The sequence below is a fragment of the Orcinus orca genome, chromosome 2, assembly GCF_937001465.1.
Source record: "Orcinus orca chromosome 2, mOrcOrc1.1, whole genome shotgun sequence".
NCBI lineage: Eukaryota > Metazoa > Chordata > Mammalia > Artiodactyla > Delphinidae > Orcinus > Orcinus orca.
In genome coordinates this window covers 25,650,242-25,669,972 of record NC_064560.1, presented here as the reverse complement: position 1 = coordinate 25,669,972, position 19,731 = coordinate 25,650,242, and the positions used below count along the sequence as shown (strand labels likewise).

General features: G+C 41.8%; 2 protein-coding genes and 1 long non-coding RNA gene across 8 annotated transcripts in view; 2 read left to right on the top strand and 1 right to left on the bottom strand.

Annotated features, from left to right (window-relative positions):
• The window catches only part of LOC117197384 (uncharacterized), a 127,034-nt gene extending 123,337 nt beyond the window's left edge, over nt 1-3,697 (top strand). The window contains exon 16 of the long non-coding RNA XR_007476071.1: nt 3,041-3,697. This is a non-coding gene — a long non-coding RNA (uncharacterized LOC117197384). The remainder of the gene's footprint in view (nt 1-3,040) is intronic.
• The window catches only part of ASB13 (ankyrin repeat and SOCS box containing 13), a 28,289-nt gene extending 24,459 nt beyond the window's left edge, over nt 1-3,830 (bottom strand). For all 3 annotated transcript variants that reach the window (XM_033409114.2, XM_004281686.3, XM_033409119.2), the window contains exon 1: nt 3,693-3,830. In XM_033409114.2, the coding sequence (XP_033265005.1) occupies nt 3,693-3,735 (43 nt within the window). In that variant the 5' untranslated portion in view covers nt 3,736-3,830. The remainder of the gene's footprint in view (nt 1-3,692) is intronic.
• Nucleotides 3,831-18,999: 15,169 nt separating this feature from the next.
• Nucleotides 19,000-19,731, top strand: part of TASOR2 (transcription activation suppressor family member 2) — a 67,202-nt gene continuing 66,470 nt past the window's right edge. The window contains exon 1 of one of the 4 annotated variants that reach the window (XM_049705281.1): nt 19,000-19,620. Coding sequence is in view for 1 of the 4 variants with exons in the window: in XM_049705282.1 (XP_049561239.1) it covers nt 19,560-19,620 (61 nt within the window). In the remaining 3 variants the exon portion in view is untranslated. The remainder of the gene's footprint in view (nt 19,621-19,731) is intronic. The other 3 variants (XM_049705282.1, XM_049705283.1, XM_049705284.1) reach the window with 3 other exon arrangements.

Here is a 19,731-nt window from a genome sequence, read left to right as displayed (position 1 = left end):
TGATATTACCAGTCACCTTGATTCTCAGGGAAAATGGAACTCATTTTTATATGTAGAAACACTTATTGAGAAACTGGGGCTGAGAATTTTGTTACTCTTGAAGAGATTTTTCAACAAGTTCTATTTCAGTGTTTTAATTATGAATACCCCAAATACTGTTTGTCAGTAAACTTGAGGTTGGCATACGTGGTTTTAAGATCTGTTAAATGTGATAAAAATTAAAGAGAAAAGGTTTACTTTCCTACAGGGACAAGACAGTCAAAGCTCAGTTAGGAGAGGCAAAAGGAAAGTGAAAGAGAACAAGTGAAAGCAAAAGAGAAAAGTGGGAAGAGGTTACCGAAGCAGCAGACAGCCAGGGAAAAGGAAAGAAAGATCTTCCTAAACATGCTTAAGGAGAAACGCCCGAATCCAACTTTCGCCCTCACTCAACAGCCCCTACTAACCGCTTATCCAATTCTCTGCCACCCAACCCCTCCCCTTGCCTCCCTCCCACCCCACGGTGCTGATGACCAGGGCAGGAGGGTTATACCAAAAAAATCAAAACTCACTTATACTGCTATAGTCGGCAGCCACTCCTGGCCGCAGTGACTACCTGGAATCCCAGCTGGTGTTAAAATCAGCCTAATTTCCTTCAAACTTTGTTATTAGCAGTGTAATATAGTGCCCAGAGGCTTCTCCACTAAAGGACACATCTAGACACTTCTAGAATGCAGCTTTCGCTAAGGCAGAAACAGAAGCACGATTTGAGAAGATTTTAAGGAAGTTGACCTCCCAGCCAGGGCACTGATTATCTAGATCTCTCAAAGTACTTTCCATACAATTCTATGTTTAAAAAATCAAATTCCGGAATTCCGTGGCAGTCCAGTGGATAGGACTCCTTGCTCTCACTGCCAGGGCCCCAGGTTCCATCCCTGGTCGGGGAACTAGGATCCCGCAAGCCACGCAGCGCAGCAAAAAAAAAAAAAAAATCAAATTCCACAGACTCAACAAAAGGATGAACTTGGATATAGGTTCCCGGGCCCGGGGACTCAGATCAGTCTACCATCCTGATTGTGGACCCCTGGAGGCAAAGACATTTCTCAGAGCCCGAAAGGTGCTATAGTACAGAGATGATGGCTGGTAGCGGTGCTCCCCAGTCCCCTGAGAACCCACAGCAGACATGGGTCATCCATCCCAGTCACAAAACCAGCTCAGCGCTCCAGGCAGCCCTACAAATTGATTACAGATGAACCTATCTGATAGGAAGAACAAAAGAATTTTTAACATAAAACAAGCAAAGCAAAAAGAAACGAAACAAAAAAGAACCACCTGTGTTAAAACCTCAGCTTTGTGACTTCCTAGCTGTGCGAACTCAGTTTCACCTCTAAGTTAATCGATAATGATGACTGTCCTGCAACTGTCACAGGGCTCGTGGCCAGCGCCTGGCCCACAGCAAAGCAGCTCAGTGGCTCTCATCACGGTCCCAGGGGCTGCCTCTCCTTTTCTCTCTCCATCCCATCTTCCCAACACCCCAGAGGCCAATGAACTGGTTAGACTTCTTGGCTGAGGATAACTGAAGAACACCAGCAGCTCACCTTGCTTAGAGCCCCGATCCCTAAGGCACCCTTTCATCTTCTGCCAACCTCTTGCTTCTAAGTCAGAAGCCCTTGAGCACAGATGCTGAATACGAGAGTCACGTTTTCAACTTTACAAATAGACACAACCTAGGGTCAATAATGATATGAATTACATTTGCTAAGTAACAAACACTGATTCACTTTAGGATGTGACTTGCCCTAAATTCTTGGTTCTTATTGATAAGGCCATATTATAAGACTGCAACCTTTACCTCTGTGAGGTGTTATATTAAAAATAAAGCTACAGGGCTTCCCTGGTGGCGCAGTGGTTAAGAATCCGCCTGCCAACGCAGGGGACACGGGTTCGAGCCCTGGTCCGGGCAGATCCCACATACCGCGGACCACCTAAGCCCATGCATCACAACTACTGAGCCTGCGCTCTAGAGCCCACGAGCCACAAGTACTGAAGCCTGTGCACCTAAAGCCCGTACTCCGCGACAAGAGAAGCCACCGCAGTGAGAAGCCCACGTACCACAACGAAGAGTAGCCCCCGCGTACTGCAACTAGAGAAAGCCCGCACGCAGCAACGAAGACCCAACGCAGCCCAAAAAATTAAATAAATAAATTCATTAAAAAATAATAATAAAACTACGGAGAACCTACTGTATAGCACAGGGAACTCTACTCAGTGTTCTGTGGTGACCAAATTGGAAGGAAATCCAAAAAAGGGGATATATGTATACGTATAGCTGATTCACTTTTGCTGTACAGTAGAAACTAACACAACATTGTAAAGCACCTATACTCCAATAAAAAATTTTTTTAATTTAAAAAAATAAAGCTACACGGTTTGGTTAGAGTATACCACATGTATAGAATTTGAGATCAGAATGATAAAATGTGTTAAAGTTCCTATGATGGGCCTCTACTTCTGCTGGGATAGCAGTGTCGCTCTGGATTCAACACATTGAGCTTATTCATTAGTGTTGAGAATAAAACTGTCAGCAGGATGTATTTTGAGAGAAATATATGAAATTAAACAATGACAATGTCAAAAGTAGCCACAAACCCCAGAAACTGTGCATCTATTAGTTTAGAATATGTTTTTCTTCTAAAGATACATTCCTTAAACTATACAAAAAACATACTCGGAAGTGATGCTATGCTATTGAACCTTGCACGTGAACAAAAACATTAAAACGTGTTTAAAAGGCTTCCATGGTGAACCAACCAAACACAGCACACACTGGCAGGGTCAAAGCCCTGTGCCTGCCTGGGGTGGAATGCCAAGTAAAAACAGAGATGCTTATTAAATGCCTTTGATCCTGTGGCAGGTGGCTGTTTTGCAAAATCAACTAAAATAGCTTTGCTAGGACTGCACTTCGTCTTAAGCTAAATTAACCCATAAGACTTCTCACTTTCATTCGCACTACATATTTTTTATCAGTGTAAAAATACTTTATACATTATTTTTTTCTTTGCAGGCTTTGGAAGTGTTTTCACTGCTCATTTGCCCTAGAATTACTCCGTAGGCGGGAAAGTTTGCTTCCCCAAAGAATGGCCTTTTGCCCTCGAATCCATTTTATTCTCGGGTTGCCCAAACGGTAAAGAAGGTTCAGTTAAGAACCGAGGTCGCATGTCTCACACAGTGCGACAAGGGCACATGCTCCTTCTGGATTGGATTCCTGGGTGTATCCGTTGCATGCGAACGACCCTGCGCACGACCTTCCCACAGGGCGCCTGGAAGACGGTCCAGCTCCCACCCCGGGCCCGTGCCAGGGCTGCCCTACGAGTGGTCCCGCGTGGGCATTTCCTAGGTTCCCCTCGGAACCTGGCAATGACCACGCACAGTCCCGCATCCTCCCCAGGGTGCGCAGCGCTCCGGTGGGTCTCCGGTTCTGAAGTCACAAGGATGACCCGGCCGGCAGGGGACCAGGAGCCGGACGCAGAAACCGCGTCTGAGCTGCATGGGACCCCCGGACCTGCTCCTTTAAAGACACGGCCCTCCGACCCGGACCCAGCCAGACGCCCCTGACGACCCCTCGGAGCGGGTTCGTCCCTGCCCGGGGCGAATGTAAGCGGATGCAGCTCTCGGTCCACGAAGGCGGCCCCGCGCTCCCGGCAACCCGCACGTACCCAAGTCGCCCAGGAAGCTGCCGTCTGCGGCACGGGTCTCCATGCCACCGGCTCCCCGCGTCCCGGCTCTGCGGCCCCGCCTCTAGCACCGCCCGCTGGGCGGGGCCAATCGGCGTCGCCGCGCGTCCAGGAGAGGCGGCCGCGCGCCCTGGGAGTTGTAGTTCCAGGCCCGGCCGGCGCGGCTCCCCCAGCTCAGGGCTTTCGCCAAGCCGCAGACACCTGCGTCTGACTCCGCGCTCGCCGCTGGTGTTTGCTAGGCAAACGTGTTCATGTGCAAAATATTCTTGTGCAAACCGTGCCGTGTATCCATGTGCAGAGGGTGTCAGTGTGCAAAACGTGTCCATACGTCCCTCTGCAAAACACGTGTCCAGGTGCAAAATATGTCCACATGCAAAACGTGCCCGTATGTCCATGTGCACAGCGCGTCCGTGTCAGTGTGCAAAACGTGTCTAAGTGCAGAACAAGTGTCCGTGTGCAAAACATTTCCACATGTTCAAGTATCCACGGGCAAAATCAGCGTCCGTGTGCAAAATATGTATGTGCATGCAAATTGCGCCCATGTGTCCACGTGCAGAACATGTCCTGTGTCCGTGTGTAAAACGTGTCCACGTGTCTAAGTGTCCGTGTGCAAAAGTGTCCAGCTGCTACAACTCACTACCTTCCTTTGTATTGAATCGACCTCAGCAAAGCTCCAGAGCCTCCCCACCCCTCCCCCCATACTTTCATTTTAAAGACACACTTCCTACCCGAGTTGGCATACCCCTGTTTCTTTCATCTTTCCAGAGAAATCATAAATTCCAAATTGTTCAGTTTCGTTAAAACGCACGCATACACCACGCCTTTTGAAGTCTCATGACAGAAATGAAGACTCCGTTTACAAATGATTCCAAGTGGGCGATTGAGTAATCGATTGCAGCCACATCACGGGACCTGTACTGAGCCTAAATGCAGAAGTTAGTTTGAGCTGAAAAGTAAAAATAGCAGGAATGATCCCATCTGGAAACACATAAGGACTAGCAGAGAGCAGACCCAGGAGAGGTCTCCCCTAAGAGTGAGTCTTTACCACCAGTCCGGCGCTGTACCCACAAGGGTTTGAACCTCGTCTATCCGAATCCCAAGCGCGGGGAAATTCATCGCCCCAGGCCTGGAAGTGACATTTCAAGCCTATTAGCAATATGTGTTTATAACCTTTTTGCCACTTGTCTACCAAAATTAGGCTCTTGCATTTTTCTTGCAAGTTTCTTGCATTTTTTTACTAAGTGCAGTACATTTTTTAATGAATATATTTGCCCAGGGGATGTTATGTTTTTCCCTATGACAATGCCGTGTGTTTGTATGTTTGTATTTTCTTCAATATTTCTTCCTTAACAAAGGATCATCTAGATCTGAGTATAGACTATATTTTAAATTTTATATTTATATATGTATATACCATATATTTATATACTTATGTATAGATGTATTTATATCTATATCTGTATGCATATATACACACATATATGTGTGTATGCAAGTATTTACTAAATATATTAGAAAGCAAACATTTCCTTATTATTAGCTTACTATGTTATAATTTTTCTCCACTCTGTTGCTTGATTTCAACATTTTCTTGTAGAAAAGCTTTTTTAAGTTTTTATATATTCAGAAATATATTCTCTGAGAGTATTTCTTTTATCTTCAATATTCTGAATGTATTTACCCACCAAGAGCCAGAATATGTATATTATTCTGTTTTGTTCTGTTCTGTTGTCTTTAACCCATCTGGAATTTGTTGCTATGCGTAGAATCTAAGGTAATTTTTTTCTGAACTTAAAAAGAATTGTTCCCAAGATACTTATTATGTAGTAGTTCATTTATCTATTTTTTTGTTAATCTCTAAGGCTACTATTTTTTTTTGCTAACCTACTAAGGCAAGGCTTTCAGGGGTTTCTCCTGAATGCCCCAGGTGTTCAGCAAGGTCTTTCTTTCCTCTCTGGTAGGTCAGAACTCAAATGTCTTCCAAGCCTGTGTGAGCTCTGGTACTTGGTAATTCTACAGCTCCCCAGGAGTCTTTTTCTAGGAGTTCTTTTCCTGACCTCTTGGAGTCTCTCGCTATACATGTGAAACTTAGTATTCAGTCAGACTTTAGTGAACCCCTATGCAAATTTCTGGAGTTCTTCACATATCTTTCTCCTCCTTGTGTACTGTCCCAAAAATCCAAACCACCTTAGTTTCTTGAAACTCAAATTTCTGTTTCCTTAGCTCAACAATACCATCATTCTATGTGGGGTTCTCCCTTCCCACCCATGGTGCAATACATGCATCCAGTCAGAAAGCTTGTTTGTTCACTTTCTTTCAGTTCAGGGATCAAAGTGCTGGGCTATCTCTTGTTCAAAGTCTGAAAATAGTTGTTGTAAATGTTTTTCCCAGTTTTCCAGAAATTTATAGTGAAAAGCTAAAATGATACCAGTTACTTCATCATGGCCAGAAAGCAAAATGCTGTTTTGGTGTTTTTAGTTTTAACAACTATTAATGAGTGATTAAACTTGTTTTGCCTAAAATTTCCCAATTCTCCATGCCAATGGTTACTGTCTAGGAGCATCCTGAAGGAAATGTGAATGCCATGGTGGGTCCAGTGGGCTGGCTGCTGGAGTCCGTGACTCAACTACGCTTCCACAGCAGGTGCTCTTGAACGAGTTCACCTCCAGTGCCATCACAGTCAATCCTTTGCACCACACAGATCCATTTCTCCACACACATTTGGGGAGCAGTTCCTCCGTGGTTCCCAAGGCCCTCTCAAGGGGGAACTTAGGAAAAGAAGGTTTACTTGTTGATCTTATTATTCTATCCATTATTGAAAGTGAGTATTGACGTCTCCAACTATGTTGTTTAATTGCCTATTTCTCTCTTCATTCCTGCAGTTTTTTCTTCATGTGTTTCGGAGTTCTGTTATTAGGTGCATATCTATTTATAACTGGTATCTCTTCCTTATGAATTGATACTTATATCAATTTCCCTCCTTATCTCTAGGAATATCTTTTTTGTTTCAAAGTATGTTTTGTCTTATATTAGTATAGCCATTTCAGCTTTCTTATGGGTGAATATACTCCCATCCTTTTACTTTCAATATATTTATATCTTTGTATCTAGAGTGTCTCTCCTGCAAACAGATTATAGTTATATCATCTTTTAATCCATTCTGCTGAACTCTCTACTAATTCTCCTTTTGATTTGTTGTTTAATCCATTCACATTTAATTATATTTATATAGTTGGATTAATGTCTTGCCATTTTATTTTTTGTTTTCTATATGTCTCATGTCTTATTTGTTTCTCTGTTCCTCCGTTACTGCTTTCATTTGCATTAAGTAATATTTTCTATTGTAGCATTTTCATTTCTTTAATTTTGTTTGTTTATTTTAGTTTTTCTCTAGGGTTTGCTATATACATCTTATCGGAATCAGCTTCAGATTTATACTAGCTTAATTCAGTGATATATAAAAATGCTACACCTATTTAGATCTAATCCATTTTTTCCTTTTGCATTATTATTGTCATACATATTACACATACAAATGTTACAAACCCAAGAATACATTCTTATAATTATTACTTTACCATCTGTTGTCATTTCCTTAGCCAAATGCAGCTTTGCCCCCACTTAGCTCCTTTGTGCTTTTATTGGCAACTGTACTGTACATATATTTCATTTCTACATGTTATAAGCCCCAATAAGCCCAATATTACATTATGTACATATTATTTCATGGCTTTTAAAATTAGTTATGAGAATGAAGAAGAAAAATATGCATTTATACTGTTTTTTATCTTTATGTAATAAATGTTACCAGAGTTCTTTGCTTTTTCATGCAGATTCAGATTACCATTTGTGGTCACTTGGTTTCAACCTGAAGAACTTCTTTAGTATTTGTTATAATGCAGATCTGCTAGCAAAAAATTCTTTCAGTTTTTGTTTATTTGGGACAGTCTTTTATTCACTTTCACTTTTGAAACATAAAGTTGCTGGATATAGGATCCTTGGTTGACCGTTTTTTTTCTTTGAGTACTTTAAATATGTCATCTCACTGTCTTCTAGATTCCACTGTTTCTGCTGAGAAGTCGGCTGTTAATCTTATCAGGGGTCTATTATAAGCGACAAGTTATTTTTTTGTTGCTGCTTTCAAGATTTTGTCCTTGTCTTTGACTTTGAGCATTTTTTTCCTATGATGTGTTTGTTTGTGACTCTCTGAATTTATACCACTTGGAGTTCATTGAGCTTCCTGCATGTCTATATTATTATTTTTCAATCAATTTGGGGAGTTTTTAGCTATTATTTCTCCAAATATTTTTTCTTCTCTGTTCTCTCTCCTCTCCTGCTACTCCCATTATACATAGGTTAATGTACTCTGAGTAATATTCCATTGTATGTATGTACCATATCTTATTTATCCATTCATCTGTCGATGGACACTTAGGTTGCTTCCATGTCCTGGCTATTATAAATAGAGCTGCAATGAACATTGTGTTACATGACTCTTCCTGAATTATGATTTTCTCAGGTTATATGCCCAGTAGTGGGATTGCTGGGCCATATGGTAGTTCTATTTTTAGTTTTTTAAGGAACCTCCATACTGTTCTCCATAGTGGCTGCACCAATTTACATTCCCACCAAAAGTGCAAGAGGGTTCCCTTTTCTCCACACCCTCTCCAGCATTTATTGTTTGTGGATTTTTTTGGTGATGGCCATTCTGACTGGTGTGAGATGATATCTCAATGTAGTTTTGATTTGCATTTCTCTAATGATTAATGATGTTGAGCATTTTTTCATGTGTTTCTTGGCAATCTGTATATCTTCTTTGTAGAAATGTCTGTTTAGGTCTTCTGCCCATTTTTGGATTGGGTTGTTTGTTTTATTGACACTGAGCTGCATGAGCTGCTTGTAAATTTTGGAGATTAATCCTTTGTCAGTTGCTTCATTTGCAAATATTTTCTCCCATTCTGAGGGTTGTCTTTTCATCTTGTTTATGTTTTCCTTTGCTGTGCAAAAGTTTTTAAGTTTCATTAGGTCCCATTTGTTTATTTTTGCTTTTATTTCCATTTCTCTAGGAGGTGGGTCAAAAAGGATCTTGCTGTGATGTATGTCATAGAGTGTTCTGCCTATGTTTTCCTCTAAGAGTTTTATAGTATCTGCCCTTACATTTAGGTCTTTAATCCATTTTGAGTTTATTTTTGTGTACGTTGTTAGGAAGTGTTCTAATTTCACTCTTTTACATTTAGCTGTCCAGTTTTCCCAGCACCACTTATTGAAGAGTCTGTCTTTTCTCCATTGTATATTCTTGCCTCCTTTATCAAAGATAAGGTGACCATATGTGTGTGGGTTTATCTCTGGTCATTCTATCCTGTTCCACTATCTATATTTCTGTTTTTGTGCCAGTACCATTCTGTCTTGATTACTGTAGCTTTGTAGTATAGTTGGAAGACAGGAAGCCTGATTCTTCCAGCTCCGTTTTTCTTTCTCAAGATTGCTTTGGCTATTCGGGGTCTTTTGTGTTTCCATACAAATTGTGAATTTTTTTGTTCTAGTTCTGTGAAAAATGCCAATGGTAGTTTTATAGGGATTGCATTGAATCTGTAGATTGCTTTGGGTAGTATAGTCGTTTTCACAATATTGATTCTTCCAATCCAAGAACATGGTATATCTCTCCATCTATTTGTATCATCTTTGATTTCTTTCATCAGTGTCTTATAATTTTCTGCATACAGGACTTTTGTGTCCTTAGGTAGGTTTATTCCTAGGTATTTTATTCTTTTTGTTGCAATGGTAAATGGGACTGTTTCCTTAATTTCTCTTTCAGATTTTTTTATCATTAGTGTATAGGAATGCAAAAGACTTCTGTGCATAACTTTTGTATCCTGCTACTTTACCAAATTCATTGATTAGCTCTAGTAGTTTTCTGGTAGCATCTTTAGTATTCTCTATGTATAGTTTCATGTCATCTGCAAACAGTGACAGCTTTACTTCTTATCCTATTTGGATTCCTTTTATTTCTTTTTCTTCTCTGATTGCTGCGGCTAAAAGTTCCAAAACTATAAAACTATGTTGAATAATAGTGGTGAGAGTGGGCAACCTTGTCTTCCTCCTGATCTTAGTGGAAATGGTTTCAGTTTTTCACCATTGAGAACAATGTTGGCTGTGGGTTTGTCATATACGACCTTTATTATGTTGAGGTAACTTCCCTCTCTGCCTACTTCCTGAAGGGTTTTTATCATAAATGGGTGTTGAATTTTGTTGAAAGCTTTCTCTGCATCTATTGAGATGATCATATGGTTTTTCTCTTTCAGTTTATTAATATGGTGTATCACATTGATTGATTTGCGTATACTGAAGAATCCTTGCACTTCTGGGATAAACCCCACTTGATCATGGTGTATGATCCATATAATGTGCTCTTGGATTCTGTTTGCTAGTATTTTATTAAGGATTTTTGCATCTATGTTCATCAGTGATATTGGCCTGTAGTTTTCTTTCTTTGTGGCTTCTTTGTCTGATTTTGGTATCAGGATGATGGTGCCCTCATAGAATGAGGCCAATATAGCACCTCTGCTATATTTTGGAAGAGTTTGAGAAGGATAGGTGTTAGCTCTTCTCTAAATGTTTGATTGAATTTGCCTGTGCAGCCATCTGGTCTTGGGCTTTTGTTTGTTGGAAGATTTTTAATCAGTTTCAATTTCAGTGCTTGTGATTAGTCTGTTCATATTTTCTATTTCTTCCTGGTTCAGTCTTGGAAGGTTGTGCATTTCTAAGAAATTGTCCATTTCTTCCAGGTTGTTCATTTTATTAGCTTATATTTGCTTGTAGTAATCTCTCATGATCCTTTCTATTGCTGCAGTGTCAGTTATTACTTCTCCTTTTTCATTTCTAATTCTATTGATTTGAGTCTTCTCCCTTTTTTTTCTTGATGAGTCTGGCTAATGGTTTATCAGTTCTGTTTATCTTCTCAAAGAACCAGCTTTTAGTTTTATTGACCTTTGCTATCGTTTCCTTCATTTCTTTTTCATTTATTTATGATCTGATCTTTATGATTTCTTTCCTTCTGCTAGTTTTGGGGTTTTTTGGTTCTTCTTTCTCTAATTGCTTTAAGTGTAAGCTTAGGTTGTTTATTTGAGATTTTTCTTGTTTGTTAAGATAGGATTGCATTGCTGTAAACTTCCCTCTTAGAACTGCTTTTGCTGCTTCCCATAAGTTTGGGGTCGTCGTGTTTTCATTGTCATTTGTTTCTAGGTATTTTTTGATTTCCTCTTTGATTTCTGCAGTGATATCTTGCTTATTAAGTAGTGTATTGTTTAGCCTCCAAGTGTTTGTATTTTTTACAGGTTTTTTCCTGTAATTGATATGTTGTCTCATAGCACTGTGGTCAGAAAAGATACTTGATACAATTTCAGTTTTCTTAAATTTACCAAGGCTTGATTTGTGACCCAAGATATGATCTATCCTAGAGAATGTTCCATGAGAACTTGAGAAGAAAGTGTATTCTGTTGTTTTGGGATGGAATGTCCTATAAATATCAATTAAGTCCATCTTGTTTAATGTAGCATTTAAAGCTTGTGTTTCCTTATTTATTTTCATTTTGGATGATCTGTCCATGGATGAAAGTGGGGTGTTAAAGTCCCCTGCTATGATTGTGTTACTGTTGATTTCCCCTTTTATGGCTGTTAGTTTTTGCCTTATGTATTGAGGTGTTCCTATGTTGGGTGCATAAATATTTAGAATTGTTATATTTCTTCTTGGATTGATCCCTTGATCATTATGTAGTGTCCTTCTTTGTCTCTTGTAATAATAGTCTTTGTTTTAAAGTCTATTTTGTCTGATATGAGAATTGCTACTCCAGCTTTCTTTTGATTTCCATTTGCATGGAATATCCTTTTCCATCCCCTCACTTTCAGTCTCTATGTGTCCCTAGGTCTGAAGTGGGTCTCTTGTAGACAGCATAGGTTTTGTTTTTGTATCCCTTCAGCCAGTCTATGTCTTTTGGTTGGATCATTTAATCCATTTACATTTAAGGTAATTATCGACATGTATGTTCCTATTACCATTTTTTAAATTGTTTTGGATTTGTTATTGTAGGTCTTTTCCTTCTCCTGTGTTTCCTGCCTAGAGAAGTTCCTTTAGCATTTGTTGTAAAGCTGGTTTGGTGGTGCTGAATTCTCTTAGCTTTTGCTTGTCTGCAAAGGTTTTAGTTTCTCCATCGAATCTGAATGAGATCCTTGCTGGGCAGAGTAATCTTGGTTGTAGGTTTTTTCCCTTTCATCAATTTAAATATGTCTTGCCACTCCTTCCTGGCTTGCAGAGTTTCTGCTGAAAGAGCAGCTGTTTACCGTATGGGGATTCCCTTGTATGTTATTTGTTTTCCTTTGCTGCTTTTAATTTTTTTCTTTGTAGTTAAGTTTTGATAGTTTGATTAATATGTGTCTTGGCGTGTTTCTCTTTGGATTTATCCTGTATGGGACTCTCTGTGCTTCCTGGACTTGATTGACTATTTCCTTTCCCATATTAGGGAAGTTTTCAACTATAATCTCTTCAAATATTTTCTCAGTCCCTTTCTTTTTCTCTTCTTCTTCTGGGACCCCTATAATTTGAATGTTGCTGTCTTTAATGTTGTCTCAGAGGTCTCTGAGACTGTCCTCAATTCTTTTCATTCTTTTTTCTTTATTCTGCTCTGCAGTAGTTATTTCCACTATTTTATCTTCCAGGTCACTTATCTGTTCTTCTGCCTCAGTTATTCTGCTATTGATCCCTTCTAGAGAATTTTTAATTTCATTTATTGTGTTGTTCATCATTTTTTGCTTGCTCTTTAGTTCTTCTAGGTCTTTGTTAAATGTTTCTTGTATTTCTCCGTTCTATTTCCAAGATTTTGGATCATCTTCACTATCATTCTGAATTCTTTTTCAGGTAGACTGCCTATTTCCTCTTCATTTGTTAGGTCTGGTGGGTTTTTACCTTGCTCCTTCATCTGCTATGTGTTTCTCTGTCTTCTCATTTTGTTTACCTTACTGTGTTTGGGGTCTGCTTTTCACAGACTGCAGGTTCGTAATTCCCATTGTTTTTGGTGTCTGCCCCCAGTGGCTATGGTTGGTTCAGTGGGTTGTGTAGGCTTCCTGGTGGAGGGGACTAGTGCCTGTGTTCTGGTGGATGAGGCTGGATCTTGTCTTTCAGGTGGGCAGGTCCACATCTGGTGGTGTGTTTTGGGGTGTCTGTGACCTTATTATGCTTGTAGGCAGCCTCTCTGCTAATGGGTGGGGTTGTGGTCCTGTCCTGCTAGTTGTTTGACACAGGGTGTCCAGCACTGTAGCTTGCTGGTCATTGACTGGAGCTGGGTCTTGGCATTGAGATGGAGATCTCTGGGAGATTTTTGCCATTTGATATTACGTGGAGCTGGGACGTCTCTGGTGGACCGATGTCCTGAACTTGGCTCTCCCACCTCAGAGGCACTGCCCTGACGCCTGGCCAGAGCACCACGAGCCTGTCATCCACACGGCTCAGAATAAAAGGGAGAAAAAAAGAAAGAAAGAAAGAAAGAAATAAAATAACGTTATTTAAAATAAAAAAATATTAAGAAAAAATTTTAAAAGTAATAAAAAAAAGAAAGAAGAGAGCAACCAAACCAAATAACAAATGCACCAATGATAACAGGCACTAAAAACTATACTAAAAAAAAGAAGAAAAAAAAACGGACAGACAGAACCCTAGGACAAATGGTAAAAGCAAAGCTACACAGACAAAATCACACAAAGAAGCATACACATACACATTAACGAAAAAAGAAAAAGGGAAAAAATATATATATCGTTGCTCCCAACATCCACCTCCTCAAGTTATGATGATTTGTTGTCTATTCAGGTATTCCACAGAGGCAGGGTACATCAAGTTGATTTTGGAGATTTAATCCACTGCTCCTGAGGCCGCTGGGAGAGATTTCCCTTTCTCCTCTTTGTTCGCACAGCTCCTGGGGTTCAGCTTTGGATTTGGCCCTGCCTGTGCTTGTAGGTCGCCTAAGGGCGTCTGTTCTTCGCTCTGACAGGACAGGGTTAAAGGAGCAGCTGATTCGGGGGCTCTGGCTCTCTCAGGCTGGGGAGAGGAGGGGTACGGATGCAGGGCGAGCCTGCAGCGGCAGCGGCTGGTGTGACACTGCACCAGCCTCAGGCGCGCCGTGCATTCTCCCGGGGAAGTTGTCCCTGGATCACGGGACCCTGGCAGTGGCGGGCCGCACAGGCTCCTGGGAGGGGAGGTGTGGAGAGTGACCTGTGCTTGCACACAGGCTTCTTGGTGGCTGCAGCAGCAGCCTCAGCGTCTCATGCCCATCTCTGGGGTCTGCGCTGTTAGCCGCGGCTCGCGCCCGTCTCTGGAGCTTCTTTAAGCGGAGCTCTGAATCCCCTCTCCTCGCACACCGCGAAACAAAGAGGCAAGAAAAAGTCTCTTGCCTTTTCGGCAGCTCCAGACTTTTTCCCGGACTCCCTCCTCGCTAGCTGTGGCGCACTAGTCCCTTCAGGCTGTGTTCACGCAGCCAACCCCAGTCCTCTGCCTGGGATCCAACCTCCGAAGCCCGAGCCTCAGCTCCCAGCCACAGCCCGCCCCGGCGGGTGAGCAGACAAGCCTCTCGGGCTGGTGAGTGCCGGTCGGCACTGGTCCTCTGTGCGGGAATCTCTCCACTTTGCCCTGTGCACCCCTTTTGCTGCGCTCTCCTTCATGGCTCCGAAGCTTCCCCCCTAAGCAACCCGCAGTCTCCGCCAGTGAAGGGGCTTCCTAGTGTGTGGAAACCTATCCTCCTTCACAGCTCCCTCCCAGTGGTGCAGGTCCCGTCCCTATTCTTTTGTCTCTGTTTTTTCTTTTTTTTTGCCCTACCCAGGTACGTGGGGACTTTCTTGCCATTTGGGAGGTCTGAGGTCTTCTGCCAGCGTCCAGTAGGTGTTCTGTAGGAGTTGTTCCACATGTAGATGTATTTCTGATGTATTTGTGGGGAGGAAGGTGATCTCCACGTCTTACTCTTCTGCCATCTTGAAGCCTCTTGTTCCTTTTTCTTTATTGTTTATGCTGTTTTTCAGCTTGATCAATAATCTCTATTGATCTATATTCAAGCTTGCTAATTCTTTCTTCTTCCAGTTCTAATCACTGTTGAGTCCCTCTAGGTGTTTTTATTTCAATTATTTTACTTTTCAACTCCACACTTTCCATTTGGCTCTTTTTTGTAATTTCTCTTTGTTTTTTTTAGAATTGGTTTCATAATTTCGTTTTATTGATATTCTTCATTTGATGTGATATTGTCAACATATCTTTCCTTACTTCTTTTATCACACTTTCCTTTAGTCTGTTGAACATGTTTATAATGGCTACTTTGAAGTCTTTCTTTCTTAAATACAATTTTAGTCACTCTCAAAAGAGTTTCTGTTGCTTGCTTTTTTCAGTGCATGGTCATACTTTTCTGTTTTCTTTTCATGACTCATAATTTTTGGTTGGAAGTTGAACATTTATGTAATAAATTGCCACAACTCTGTGTGCTGTTCTCCCCTCACCCCTTGGGGCCTTGTTACTGTTATTTGCTTATTTATTTGCTCAGTGACTCACTGGATTATTTTAGTGGTATCTATTTCCTCAAACACACAGTGTTAAGCTTCTGCTGTTTCTCCTTGGGGCTTTGGGAGAAAGCCCACAGTCACCCTGCTGTGACAGTGGTATTGGTAGAGCTCTATTCCTCTAAAATAGATATTCTTAATAACTCTATATCTATTAATGAAATAAAATTTGTACTTAAAAAAACTCCCTATAAAGAAAATACAGGTCCCTAATGACTTCACTGATTAATTCTATTAAACATTTTTGGAAGAAATAATACCTATTTTAATCAGAGTATTTTGGAAATTAAAAGATGAGGGAATACTTACCAACTCATTCTGTGAAGCTAGAGTTACCCTCATACCAAAACTAAGATATCACAAGAAAAGTAAACTGTGGACCAATATCTCTCATGAACATACATGCCAAAATCCTTAACAAAATATAGCAATTCATGTCCAGTAATATAGAGAAAGGATAATGCATCCTAAGTAAATTTGGTTCATCCCAGGAATTCAAGGTTGGATGAACATTTGAAAATAATGTAATTCATCATACTAGTAGATTAAAAAAAACTATATAATCCTCTCAATAGATGCAGACAAAATTCAACATTCATTTATGATAAAAGCTCTCAAAAACTAGGAATAAAAGGGCAAATCCTCAACCTAAAAAAGGACAGAAAACACTAAAGGTAACATTATACTTAATGGTGAAATATTGAATGCTTTCCCCATAGATCAATAATAAGATGTTTGCTCTCACCTCTTATATTCAATATTGCATTTGAGGACTTAACCAATGATATAGGGAAAAAAAATACAGATTGGAAACAAAGAAAAGTATTTTTATTTGCAATCAACATGTTTGTCTTAGAAAAATCTTAAGGAATACACACACATACACACACACAAATAGCTATTAGATCTAATTAGTGAGTTTAGCAAGTTGCAGGATATAAGGTTGCTATGGGAACATCATTTGTATTTCTATATACTAGCAATAAGCCATTATAAATTAAAATTTCAAAATACCATAAAAATATGAAGAGATAAATATAACAAAATGTGCACAAGACCTGAACACTGGAAAATATAGATGTTGCTTAGAGAAAATATGAGACCTAAATAAATAGAGATATCATGTTCATGAATTCAAAGGTAGAATATTGAGACGTTAATTCTCTCCAAATTGATCTATGTATTAAACACAATCCCAGGCAATATCCTAGAAGCTGTGGGTTGTTTGTTTTTTTTGATTTGTTTGTTTTTGTGTGTGTATGTGTGTTTTGAGGTAGAAAATAAACTGATTCTAAAATTTATACAGAAATTCAAATGACTTAGAATAGCCAAAACTATTCAAATATTGGAAAAAGAACAAAGTTGGAGGCAATGCAAATTCAAACCATATGACACCCTTCAGAGTAACTAAAGTTAAAAAATATTGACCAAGATGTAGAGAAACTAGAATTCTCATACATTTCTTGTGGAAATATAACTTTGTAAAACCAATTTGCAAGAAGTTTGACTTTATCTATTAAAGCTGAACATATGCCTTCTTTATTGCCACAATAATGCTGTATAATAGACCACCCCAGGCTCAGTGACTTAGGACAACAGCATTAATTCTCATACTCACCAATCTTTGAGATGTCTAAGTTTATGCTAATCTAAGATTGGTTTGGCCTGCGGTTGGATTCACATCTGCTCCATATGTGCTTATTCTGAGGGCCCAGACTGAAGGGGCAACAGCTACATGAGACTATGGTCTCCTCGTGTGCATCACCTGCACTCAGGAGCCAAATCAAACTATGCAAGCACACAAGACTCCTGCATATATCATGTCTGCTAATATTCTATCAGCCAAAAGCATTCATATGACCAAGGACAATATCAATGGGGTAGAAAAGCAAACCTGACCAACAGTAAAAGAGGGAAGGGAATAAATATTTGCTGAAGCAAAAAGTCCAAATCATCATGTCCAGCACGTCCAGCATGTAATACACCCAACATAAATGATGCCCAAGTGTACAGAGATGTGAATAAGAAAGTTCAGGGCTTCCCTGGTGGCGCAGTGGTTGAGAGTCCGCCTGCCGATGCAGGGGACATGGGTTCGTGCCCTGGTCCGGGAAGATCCCACATGCTGCGGAGCGGCTAGGCCCATAAGCCATGGCCGCTGAGCCTGCGCGTCCGGAGCCTGTGCTCCGCAGTATTATTCATCATAGCCAAGAACTGGAAATAATGCAAATGTCTATCAACAGTAAAATAGATAAAGAAAATGTACTACACCCACCCCTATATATATAACAATGAAAATGAAAGAATTGTGTACACAAAAACATGAGTCTCACAGTGTTACTCCAAAGAAACCAGGCACAAACCCATTCAGTTTGTATAAAGTTCAAACCACAAGCAAAACTAAATGATAAAGTTTAGGGATGCATATTTAGGCAGCAAACCTACTAAGAAAGGAAAGGAAGAGATTACCATGGAAGTTTTAGATTCGTTGTTAGGTTTGATGGTAGGTAAGGGGAGTGGGTATTGATCCATAGGTGGCGCAAGAAGGAACTTCTGGGTTTTTGGCAATGTTCTATTTCTTGACCAGGGTGGTGGTTTCATGAATATTTGCTTTGTGATAAACCAGGGAGTTGTACATACTGGTTTTATGTACTTTGAAAACATCGGCTGTACCTCAGTCTCTGCTTCTACAGCCAACCTTCCTCAGTTCTTGAACACAATTTCATGTCTAGGACTTTTGTACTTACTTTGTCTTCTGCTTGGAAAGTTCTTCCTCCTCATCTTCCAAGAACTAATGTGGTCTGTTTTTATCACTGAGGTTTGACCTCAAATGTCCCTTATTCAGTGAGACGTTGTAGCTCTGCCTCTTCTGCTCTGGCCTCCAGCCTCCAACCCCATCCTCAGCATTTCTGGCTTGTTTTCACTGCAGTATTATTAAGTTCTGTTCTGGTGGTGGTGGTGGTGTTACTTGTTACTATTTGTCATCCACCTCTAGAATAAGCTCCACTCTGTGCAGGTCCTTATCTGGCTTATTCATGACTGTAATCTTAGTGCCTAATTCAGCACCTGGCCACAGTAAACAATAAAAGATGCTACTGAATGAGTAAATTATTCTATTCCCATAGTGTGGCCCAGTGTCTGGCTCACGGTTAAGTGCATCACCTAGTATCTCTGATTGGTATAAGTAATGCTATTTGTGGTAACAGCATTGCTATAGTAATGCTATTCCCTTAACTCTGCATGGAATAGTAATGCTATTCCCTTAACTCTGCATGGAATAGAAACTTCTAGTGGTGTTTTCCTAGGGAACCCACCACATAAACAAATGTTACATGGATCAACGTTTATTAAATTACTACAAAGGCGTGATTCGTAAACGTCGCTTTTGGGCAAGACAAGACAAGCAACGCTGCGGCAGCTGTAGCAGGAGACTCAAGGAGGTATATACTCCCAACGGTGAGGCGAAAGACGCCCGCCAACACATTCAAGGCCGTCATGGCCGCGCCTCCGCGGTTCCCCTTGCGCGCCTTCCGCTTCCGGTAATGCGTCAGCCTCGCGAGACGCCCCGCTCCGCCCGCCGGGCAACCGCGCCCGCCAGAATCCTTTGTCCAATCCCGGGCCGCGGCGCGGGCTCGCGCCTGCGTAGAGGAGAGAGGTGAGCGCCGCGTGGACGACGGCCGCAGTTCGCGCCTGCGCGTCGGCTTCTCCCCAGCGATTGGCTCCTGCCTCCTAGGGACGCCACAGTTCAGTTTTCACTTTCTCTCCCCCCATCTCCGCTTCCTGTGGGCGTGGGGTTTTACTTCCGGGTTCCAGCGTCAGTCACTGAGAAAGTCGACTTGTTAACTCAGGTGGTGGGGAGTTTCAGCGTTCGTGCCTTCCTATGACCCTCTGGGGCAGGAGCAACGTTTGGCTGACGAGCGCGGCGAGGTCTGCAGGCTCCGAGCCTGGACTCCGGGCCCGCGTCACTCCCGCCGGCGCCTCGGAGCCTCCCCGCGGCGCCCGGGCGGCGTTCTTGGCACAAGGGCGGAGAGGAAGGACTGTTTGCGACGTGGAGGGTCCCGCGCGCTGCTGACGAGCCTGTGCGAACGCGGGCCCTGTGGAACCGGGAGGAGGGGAGTCCCTGCAAGGGGCGGCCCGAAGGCTCCCCGGCCCGGGGAGTTGGCCCGGGCGCGGCTGGTTGGCAGGGTCCGACGGGATCTGTCACGCTTGGCCTCGAGGGCCTGAGGGGAGGAAGCGCGTGTGGAGGCGCGGACAGCATTTTAGCATGGGGAGGAAACTGAACGCTGATCTTCGGTCCGCGGGGGCGGCGGCGGCGCACAGGACAGGTGAGACTGCCTCTCGTGAACGCTCACCCAGAGGGCAGGCGAGAGGAGCCCGTCCTCCGGGGCCGAGTGCCTGGCGTGGCCGCTCGGGCTGTGCGGGGTTCGTTGTTGTCA